Consider the following 10,498-nt stretch of genomic DNA (forward strand, 5'->3'; position numbering starts at 1 on the left):
GTGAGGGCAATGCAGCAGCTGATGGCTGAACATTATTTGGACACTGTGACGATCAAGATGATGTATCAATGTTTCTAACATTTCAGTGATAGAAAGCTGGCTACATATAAAAGTAGATACTAAAGCCTATGTTGTAACCACTGAGTCCCATGCAGAAAGGTTGGGGATGGCTGGATATACACACCCAATATACACACCCAATCCAGTCAATTGTAAATAGCAACGTCTGAAAAATCTGAAAAATCTGAGAACTAAATGTGATTTGCAAAAGTCTCAACAAGGACTTAAGCTCTGAAAAGGGAACTTTGTGTGTTCTGTTTTTTCCACATTTTTGATGTATCACATCCTCACATGAAATCTCTCTTTATTTCACCTTCCTCCTCTTCTTACCTGTGTCTCTTCTTCCTCGTTATCCTGTAGATGCCTGGGTGTATCATAGCAAGAAAACATGCTTATCAAGGGATTTAATTCATGGATCAGCTTTTCGGCAACCGACATCGATCATCAAATCATTTAACAGTGAGATGATGACAGATGCAAGTCGTTTGACCTTTTTTCATTCAATGGAAACAGTGGCCAAGTAAATCCCTGGAATGTTCTAGTAGTGTTCCTGGTAATCCATCTCTATCATATGCTATGAAAAGAAAACATAGATACATCATGTTAAACTGGTTGCCTTTGTTTATCCAACAACGAAGCTCAACAAAGAACATTTTCTTGTTCATCAATGACACCAGAAGCACCCACAATTCACAACTCAGGTGAAACCTTTTGAAAATCCAATCAGGTGACTAAAGTAAAATCTTTCCAAAGAACACCTAGCTTTAAAAAATACCTCACCAGTTCTCCAATAAATCCTATTTTGTTAAGATGTATCTCTTTGGAGGATAATAATAATAATAATGATAATGATGCATTTTATTTATGGGCACCTTTCACTTCACTCAAGGTCACCTTACGCACACAGCAGTAAAACAGTGAGTGAAAACAAGAACACAATCAACTGCATGAAAACAGAAAGAAAAAAAAAACGCAATAGTGAGAAGGGCATGGTCAGACAGAATAAGCCAAGTATGTAACATTTGTGGTTCTTGACATGCAGCAGTGTTGGCTATGTCATTGCTCAAAAAGCCACAAAAGAACTCAGACAAGCTCCCTGAAAAATGTTACACTGAAATGCTGTTCATGTGTGTATTTCTGTGGCTCCTCCTTTAGATAAATGACTAAAAGCATTGCTCATCTGTTTGTTTTAGATGACAGCTGCATTATTGTTATCTTTTATGTTGGGGTGTGTTCTACGACTCGCACATTTTTCTCTTTTAACCAAGCAGAAACCTTCAGTGTTGAAAAGAGAAGTCAAAGTGGAAGTGTTAAAGTTCTGCAGTTCATTGAGGGTCCGCTGGCTCCAAGGACCCTAGAAGTCACATACACACCACATTCAAAACAGCCTGTTTTTACTGAAGAAATTACTCTTTATTACTAACATGTTTACAGCCTGGGAAAAAACAAAACAAATAGGGCTGATTAGTTATTGTTGTTTTGCCACAGTCATTGCTCTTGTCTTCTCTACAAATCGTAAAGACATTTTCCTTCCATAATCTGACAACGACATGTACCAGCAGAATGGCCCTGCAGGTGTCCATAAGTCAGTATTTAAATATCTATGTTCTAATCTTTATTTATTTGCATGTATTTATGCACTGGTTTGACTTGGGCGTGTCTGTGGAGAAAGATGACATTTTTGTTGTCATTTGTTTATTTAAATGGCCTGGGCTGTTTTAGCAGGTGCGTGAGAAAGGATGGGAACAAATCACAGCTCACAGAGTGTAAGTTTTCAACCCTTTTCATTTTAGAATGTGTTGCTGTTGTAATGGTCAGTGAGATTTTTTTTTTCTATTCATGAAAATGATTATTTTACATAGCAATGATGGTTGATAATGCGACTAAGGAGTCACATATAACAAAGAATGCTCTCATTTGTCAGTAAATACTGGTTTCTCTTGTTGAACTAGGCAGATGAATGTCAATGTCAGATCGCCACTGTTGAGGAACAGCTGCCACTTATTAACTACCGAGCTTGAGAGAGAGAGACATCTAGCCCTGTGCTCTGTGGAAAGGTGAGAAACTTTTGTGTTTCTTTCTGTGGTGATGATCTAAATTATTTTAAATATGTTGAATATTGAAAGACATAGATTGTTTTTGCAAATCTTTTAATTTTTTTTTGCAATTTACAGCTGCTATGTGCCTTAATTAAAAAAATGTTCTCATGTATCAATAAATATAATAATATTCACCTCTTAAAGACATGGAATAAACAATCATTCATGTATTGTGAAGAAGAGCCAGTTACTACTCAGTTCTGAACCCTCTTCACATTACAAGCGCAAATGTACAAGATGGTTAATAATCTACTGCTTAACATAACACCAGAGCTTTTGGAGTTTAAAGGCCTCTAGATAGAGCATCAAACTTTACAATTAGTGTAGTGGCAAATTAACTCAAACAATTTATTCCTCAAAAAAAAAAGAATTGCCGGTTACAAAATAAGGTCTTATAAATATCACACGTTTACTAAAAGAAAACCTCTTGGATTCGACCAAAAACTAAAACCGTGACGGTCAGAAAACTGTTGCTGCTCGTCCTGCTCGTCTGAGTATTTATTCACCTGTACCCACATGGCAATTTACGCCAATTAGCTGCGCTTTACGACAGCAGGAACACTTTGCAGCAGCAGCAGGACACATAAACTGAGCACTTATAACCACACAGACCTACTATAAACACACAATGTTTCAATACTTGATAAATATAAAAATTTAAATTCATTCTAAAATTCAAAAGCAAAAACTCTATTAATTATAAACGTTTAAATACAAAATTATTCTAATGGGCAAAATATATTTTTATATTAACCTGTTGTCCTCTATGGCTCTAACAATTAGTTACAAAATATGTACAGCAAAGAGCATGTTTCAAACAAAGTGCACCTGTCAGAACTTAAAGTTGAGTTCATATCTTTTTATGCCGAAGTGCAACTTGAGAGAAACTTTGAAATAGAGTCAGATATTTGCGAAAAAGAAAAGTTATTTGTCAGTTCATATCATGAATCAGAGAGTGCTGATCTAACCTGTAGAAGAGCTCAAACTTTGAGTCATGTAACATTGTCTATGTAAAAAAAAAGAATGTGCCATATGCTTAGTTTTTGCTGTAATTCATAATCTGGACACCAAGTGATGACATCAGTTTTCTTTCCTTCGTCCACAGATGACCACTTCCAATAAAACAATGTTGATGGCAAAGGTAGCTGCTTTTGGCCTTGTCTGCTCTCTTGTTACATTCTGTCTGTATTTTGAGCCTTCATCGAATGTTTGCGGATCTACATCAGTTAAAGTGAAACATCATGTAGGCGTGGATCCAAACGAAAAGCCCATAGTCCTGTTGTGGTACTGGCCTCTTGGCGTGAAGTTTGATTTCAAAGATTGCCTTAAATACTATAACATTGATAGCTGTGTTCTGACTGCTGACAGATCCCTCTACAACAAAGCACAGGGAGTCATTTTCTACCATAAAAACATAGCCTGGAATCTGAATGACATGCCGCAGGGTCTTCGTCCAGCTTTTCAGAAGTGGATTTGGTTCAATGTGGAATCTCCGACAAACACAGGAAGGAAAATGGGGATGGACAACTTGTTCAACTTAACACTAAGTTATAGAAGAGATGCAGGCATCATAGTGAGGAATGAGCTCACCATCAGGGAAACTGAAAATACAGAGGATTTTGTCCTGCCCAAGAAGGACAAGCTGGTTTGTTGGATTGTCAGTAACAAGGACAAAAGAACTGGAACACTTGTGAGGGAAAACTATTTTGAAGAATTGTCCAAACACATTGATATCCGCCTTTTTGGTAGAGCTCACACCAGGCGCCAGTTGGGCTATAACGAATATTACCCAACTATTGGTAGCTGTAAGTTTTATCTCGCTTTTGAGAATTCCATCCACAGAGACTACATCACAGAGAAGGTGAATGGGCCTCTCGTGGCGGGGACCGTACCTGTAGTTTTGGGTCCTCCAAGAGCAAACTATGAGCAGTTCCTCCCCTCTGACGCCTTCATTCACGTCAATGATTTCCCCAATCCTAAAGCACTGGCAGAGTTTCTGCTCCATTTGGACAAGAATAATACAGAGTACATGCGTTACTTTGAGTGGAGAAAGTTTTACTCAGTCACTCCTCACCTCCTGTCAATCAACAACGAATTCACTCAGCCCATCTGCCTCGCCTGTGACCACATTTCAAAAGACCAAAATTTCCATGTGGTTCACGACCTTTTTAGTTGGTACTCTCAAAAGAAATAGGAACATTCCTCAAAGGTCAAACAGGGATTGTTTTTTACAAAGATTGTGTATCATATTTTTGTATGTTCTGCCCATTGAAGCCTACAAACTGTATGATAGGAAGGCATAAAGCTCCAGGGAGGAACTTTGTGTTGACAAAGCGAAATGATCAGTCCTTGCTGATTTTGTCCTGACCATGCATTAATATCATGTATTAATAAAAAAAACATATTTATGTAAATTAAATGTCAAATGTGCAATTTCAATTAACATGAAGCAGGACATTTTGTTTTAAAAAGTCTGTTTGCGCATGTTAATGACAGTTGAATGAGAAAATCATCTGCGGTTATAGAGGCAACAGCTAGCTAACAGTTAGTTTAGGTTAGCATATGGACTCGAAATTTGATCAAATCATTAAAAGTCTGGTTCATTACCTATTTTTTAAGCAAAGTTTTAAATTGTTAAAAATATTTGGCCTGCTGCAACAAACTCATTATTTTCCTTTGTGTGGTTTGATCCTTAATTATCTCCTATATGTTTGATTATTTCCGTTAATTAAATACAAGTTGGAATGAGTATCTTTGTGTGGCCTCCCTCTTTGACATTGACATTCTTGAGCCAGTTACAAGTTGAAGTCACAATTCACATTCAAAACAGATGTACACAGGTTTGATACAGATATAATACCATTTAGAAAAAAAAAAACATTTTTTTTCTTGTGATCTTTATTTGAGTTAAGTATTGTGGCCCTTTACTGAAGTTTGTGCTGTTCTGGTCATAACAACAAAACAAGACATGGTTTCCATATTTCTATCACTTATTCTAAAATACTTGTATTAGAAACTTTTTTGTAATCCATAGAAAACATTGTATAAAACCCTTTTCAGGACTTGCATAAGAGGTGAAAATGATAAGTTGATAGATCACGAGTTCATCAACAGTACTTCAATTAATACATTTGTCTTTTTTTAAGAAAAATGGCCATTTGCTTTTTTTATTGTTTCTATTTGCATTACATACATTTGTATTAAAATTCAATAAAATGTAGATTTGCAAGGTTTTCATCTGTTAGTTTCACGTTTTTCATTTTAGCTTTTTTCAATCATTTTCAGTTTTCCATGGAAATCATTTGCAACTTGATCAAGTCTGTCTCACACAGGGTCATCCGTTCACTTTTGGTCTGTTTGTGCATCACTTAGTTGATCCAGTAGAACTGGCTACAATCTTTTGTTTTCTGGTGTTTGCTTTGATTCAACTCTCTGTGAAAGGTTCCTTTTTGCTTTGCCAATGAACACACCCTCATGCAGGTGAAAGGTTGGCTATTGAGCTGCATAAAATGGAGGCTGATGCAAATATCTAGGTTTCAATGATTTGTTTTGGAAAGTTGTAGAAAGAGAGTCCTCACGACCTTTTCCTACTCATGTCAACACATGTAAATGAATGTACATGTTTGAAACATGGTTGAAAATTAGATTAATCTTTTAGGAATCTTATAAGTGCAAGTTGAACACATTACATTGAATTAGTTTTAAACTGTTGGGGGATTATTTTATTTCAATTTTTTTAATCCTCAAGGATTTATTTAATCCTCATATGTCAATGATTTATTATTTCTGGTGAAATTGAATTCCTTTATTATATTTTTTTGACATCAGGATTATATCTGTACTGAGTAACATAGCTGTCATTAGATAAAGAATACAACAGAACTTCACATTTCATTTCATTTCATCTCATTTCTTTTACAGGAACGATTAAAGATAACATTACAAAAGATTAATGACACAACCAACAATCAGACTAAACAACAACTCAGACCATCAGATGTTGGGGGAAAACTGAAATTAACACATATCGGGTAAGTTAATGGTTACCAGTTTGTCCATTCATCAGGAGATGTTTACAGTATATGCATGCTTGAAATGTGTGAAATGTTGACATACCTTACCCACAGGTTTACTACAGCATATCCTGACCGTCCAGTTTGATTGGTTGGCTCTCTCGAGTAGGTGTGGCATCAGTCAAGTGGCACACATGAAGACAAGAGGAACGCCAGCAGGGTTTTATTCAAATTCACTTGTCAGATATTTTGCAGGTGAACATCTACACACTCGCCTTCCCACCAGCTACATCTCAGCTCCAGAAGTCATGCAAGTACTTTTCTGTTCTCAATGTTACACTTGACTCCACTTTGTCTTAAAGAGACCTTTTGTAGTCAGTCTTTCATTTGTGTTTGTTTTTTGTCTCTCTCTCTTTTCTCCCTATTCCTCTCTGCAGACACGCGGCTCATGGTTGTTTAACAATGAGTGTGGTTCTTGTCAAGATTTCTGTTTGTTTAAAAGAAGGTTTTTTTCTTGCCACAAGTTTACGCTCATTGGTGTACCCTCTGGCTTCAGTTTAATTTAACCTCTTAAAGGCTTTATATGCGATTTTTCACACTTAAATGTAGAAATCATTTGGAAACCCCTCGCGAATAAAAGTTGTTTAATTGAGGGACTAGAGAAAAGAAGAATAACATACTGTACTCACTGCTTAACTGTGTTTCTAGATCACGCTCATTTCAGGTAAATTTACATGCAGTGTGAAGATACCAGCATAATAAAGATCACTAGCATTAGCATGCTAACACAACAATGCAGCGCAAGTTGTTTCGGTTTCATGCTGGTGCTCAAGGGCGACATCTGCTGGATCAAAAAATTGCATATGAAGCCTTTAAAGAAGGAACAAATATTATTCTGTACTCTTTTTCTAGCAGTTTTTTTTGGAAGAGGACATTTTTGTCCTTAATGAGGCTAGTCATTTTTTTCATTGTTCTATTGATCGATTAGAAAAAATTAAAATTGCATTCCAAAATTTGTCAAGAGAGAGGCTTCTTTGAAACTCGATGGGATAACCTTTTCTAACATTTAAAATGAACCTGCTGCTGATAGCAAAATAAATATGATTTTGACACAGGGTTCTTCTTTCCTTGCAGGTGTACGAAGGCCTGTGCTCCCGTTTTAAAAGTCATCCTCACAGGGAGTTTAATACTGGCTGGATTTGTAGTTCTGTTTTTAATGTACTACAAGTCACTCCCATCTCACAGATGTCCTCCTCCCCTGGCTCAACCAAAACAATGGGGAAAGCGGGTTGAATTTCATAGCACAGCAAACCGCACTGCAACAACACAAAAGAAGAACAAGCCCATCATGCTGCTGTGGATGTGGCCTGGAAACAAAAGGTTTGATCTGCAAGCCTGTGACACTCTTTTCGGGATTGACAGCTGCCATCTCACAGACAATAGATCCTTATACTCCAGCTCTCATGGAGTTTTGATTTTTCACAGAGGCATCAATGACGATCTCTCCAACCTCCCCACCTCAGTCAGACCGAGATTTCAGAGGTGGATCTGGTTAAACACAGATTCCCCTTCGAACACGCGCAGGATAGAAGGCATTCAAGGCCTTTTCAATCTGACTCTAAGCTACAGGAAGGATGCTGATATCCAGGTTCGTTGGCCAGTGTCTTTTAAAAAGAAGACGGATGAAGATTTTGTGCTGCCAACAAAGGAACGCTTGCTTTGTTGGATTGTCGATAGCAACGTCCTTCTCACAGAATCAAGGGAGAGCTCTAACTACTACAGAGAGCTTGTAAAACACATCACGGTGGATGTGTTTTTCTCTGCAGAGTTCTCAAAAAGTGAGGACTATTTCCTGACTATCAGCAGCTGCAAATTCTACCTCTCCTTTGAGAATTCAATTCACAGAGACTACATCACCAAGGCTTTCAATGGACCTCTTGCAGCAGGTACTGTGCCAATAGTTTTGGGCCCACCACGATTGAACTATGAAGATTTTGTCCCGGGTACATCTTTCATACATGTTAATGACTTTTCTGGTCCCGCGAAACTGGCTGAGTTCCTCCTGAAGCTGGATAAAGATTATTTTTCCTATGTGAGATACTTTGATTGGCGGCAATTCTACAACACAAGGCCTCATTTTACCGAGGAGAATTATGAGTTTGTGCATGGTATTTGCCAGGCTTGTCATTATTTGAGCATTAACAAAGTGTACAGAGTTGTTCCCGATCTGTACAAGTGGTTCTTTGGGTGATGTTTTCACACATTCAGTGATTTTTGTAGCTGGTTAAAGTTGAATAAGTATCAACGGTGCATTTAATTGTCCAGAGCAGCAATGTTACTTTTGGTGGAACGCATTTAATTACTTAAGGTGAAGCATTTGGGGTTGGGAAGGGAAATATTATCATTGACCTCTGATAAAAAGACATTTCTCCAGACTTCTCATGCACAGATAACAGCCGTGCTTTCAATCTCTTTTTGATTTTGCATTTTTTAAGATAGCCTCAAAAGCAGGATTTGATTTCCCCATGACCTATGAGTAAAATAACACATTTTTCAGTGACTTTTTATTTTATTTCACCTGTATTTAATTGATATATTTATGTTTACCAGGGATGTTCCCTGGTAAGAGGAAAACTCTTTTCTGAGGTTGGAGAAGTACAGTTTTCCACTATACAGCGACACTAATGTGTGCCATAGTGATGACCTTTATAGAACTACAATTATGATGTTGTTTGATAACTTCATCATTTTTTTTGCAATATATGTTCTAATTTCTATTCACTGGTGCAAGACCGAAATGAAGACAAAATCTCTAGTTGTCTTCATGACAGATGCAATTTTTAGAACACACTACAATTAAAATGACATGGTATTTTATTGTATTGTTATTCTGGAGCTTTTGAAGATGATGTTTCTTTAGAGAGTAAGAGTTGTATTTACACTACTCTGTGTCATCATGGGCCCATCAGGAATCTAAACGTTTCATCCTGATTTCTGTTAATTTTTCAAATGTGATGTATGTTTAATCAAGTGTGAGGTTGATTATCCACCATGACATGTTCCAGCCTTTTTAAAAAAGCATGATGTAGTTGGTGTATTGGTTTGTTTTTTACTTTACATGCACAAAATTATCTTAAACAAAACAATGGTTTTCCATATTGTAAAGAAATATAATTTTTCTATGAAGTTTGGCGTTATATATGCTCACGTAGTAAGCCAATCAGGTGGACTCTGCAGCTGGACTCAAGACACTGCAGCTTTTAGCACTTTTGATGTTGCCCCTTTTATTTCAAAAATAACTGTTGAAGAAGGAGGGAACACCAACCTGATGGACCATGAATGTGTAAATGTGCAGTTTAAAGTTTGCTACTGAAATTTAAAGAATGAAGTCTACAATTCTATAATGATAAATAATACTGTGGGTATAGCCTGGTTGCCCCATGTTTTAGGGTATATATTCTTTCAATGCAATCCTGACAAAGCCAGTCCTCTTGTGCAAAGGCTCTGAATCCTCAGAGTTTTACCACCTAATGCAATGACAACATTGAGTCTTTATCCCTTTTGCACATTTAGATCAGAATTTTTATGAAATGTTTGTTAGTGGCTCCATAGCTCCCAGAAGACGATACTGTTACTTGAGAAAAGATTGCTAATGAAAGAAAAAGATTAATAATGATATATTAGTGTAGTGATAAGTTCATAATATCTGTGAATTGATTATAGGACCTATACTGTTTAACTGTTTTCCAGCAGGTGAACAGCACCTGTCACTGGAATGTTGTTAGTTTTGAATCCATTAATTCCTGTCATTACCTTTTGTTAAAGATGCTGAACAAGCCATCTTGTCTTACCTGATGGTAAACTGGTCTCTTAACCTGGGTAGATCACCATGGTAACTCTGCACTCATAGTCTGGTTATATTTAGAGTGCTTCAATGCAAGCAGATCATTTATTCAGAATTATGAGGAAGTCTAAGAACACGGCATCATGTTCCTGCTTGGTCCTGCAAAGTCCGGGGAACACGGTTTTGCAGCTAAAATGCAGATAGGCTAATAAAGATCTATAGGTAGCCTATTTATCATCGATACATTGATTTGACTTCTATTCGGCCCCATACTAAGTATTTAATGAAGTGAAAGTATACAACCTTATTGCACTTCCCTTTTCCATATGGTCCTATTTTAAGTAGTAGTAAAGGTTTTAATCACAATTATTTTCCTTTAGACTCTGACTTCTCATCATAACAGTCTGGATGAAGCACGCACGCAGCAGGCCAGAGCGTCTAAACGCCCCCCGAAACCTCAACAAGATAGTCTGAATTAACAG

At 37.0% G+C, this 10,498-nt stretch overlaps 2 protein-coding genes across 5 annotated transcripts; both read left to right on the forward strand.

Moving 5' to 3' along the window:
* Window positions 1–1,802: 1,802 nt before the first annotated feature.
* LOC109998555 (4-galactosyl-N-acetylglucosaminide 3-alpha-L-fucosyltransferase 9-like) lies at window positions 1,803–8,608 on the forward strand. 4 transcript variants are annotated; one of them, XM_065952501.1, is made up of 5 exons: window positions 1,803–1,826; window positions 2,013–2,117; window positions 6,081–6,190; window positions 6,287–6,482; window positions 7,307–8,608. In XM_065952501.1, exons 4-5 carry the CDS (start codon window positions 6,367–6,369, stop codon window positions 8,421–8,423), a joined length of 1,233 nt encoding a protein of 410 aa, XP_065808573.1. In that variant the 5' UTR covers window positions 1,803–1,826; window positions 2,013–2,117; window positions 6,081–6,190; window positions 6,287–6,366; the 3' UTR covers window positions 8,424–8,608. The 4 variants fall into 4 exon arrangements, with proteins under 4 accessions (XP_065808573.1, XP_065808575.1, XP_065808572.1 ...); XM_065952503.1 differs by having other exon boundaries at window positions 6,428–6,482; XM_065952500.1 differs by lacking the exon at window positions 1,803–1,826 and adding an exon at window positions 3,265–3,300 and having other exon boundaries at window positions 1,862–2,117.
* On the forward strand, window positions 1,805–5,392 carry LOC109998553 (4-galactosyl-N-acetylglucosaminide 3-alpha-L-fucosyltransferase 9-like). The gene is made up of 3 exons (XM_020653443.2): window positions 1,805–1,826; window positions 2,013–2,117; window positions 3,265–5,392. Exon 3 carries the CDS (start codon window positions 3,265–3,267, stop codon window positions 4,351–4,353), a length of 1,089 nt encoding a protein of 362 aa, XP_020509099.2. The 5' UTR covers window positions 1,805–1,826; window positions 2,013–2,117; the 3' UTR covers window positions 4,354–5,392.
* Window positions 8,609–10,498: the final 1,890 nt, after the last annotated feature.

Source organism: Labrus bergylta, chromosome 3, assembly GCF_963930695.1.
Source record: "Labrus bergylta chromosome 3, fLabBer1.1, whole genome shotgun sequence".
Classification (NCBI taxonomy): Eukaryota; Metazoa; Chordata; class Actinopteri; order Labriformes; family Labridae; genus Labrus; species Labrus bergylta.

Excerpts from the sequence above, each read along its gene's own strand:
- LOC109998553 (XM_020653443.2), top strand. The coding sequence starts at position 3,265 with ATGACCACTTCCAATAAAACAATGTTGATGGCAAAGGTAGCTGCTTTT.
- LOC109998555 (XM_065952501.1), top strand. The coding sequence starts at position 6,367 with ATGAAGACAAGAGGAACGCCAGCAGGGTTTTATTCAAATTCACTTGTC. Across the intron at positions 6,483-7,306 it reads ATCTCAGCTCCAGAAGTCAT|GTGTACGAAGGCCTGTGCTC; the intron begins GCAAGTACTTTT and ends CTTTCCTTGCAG.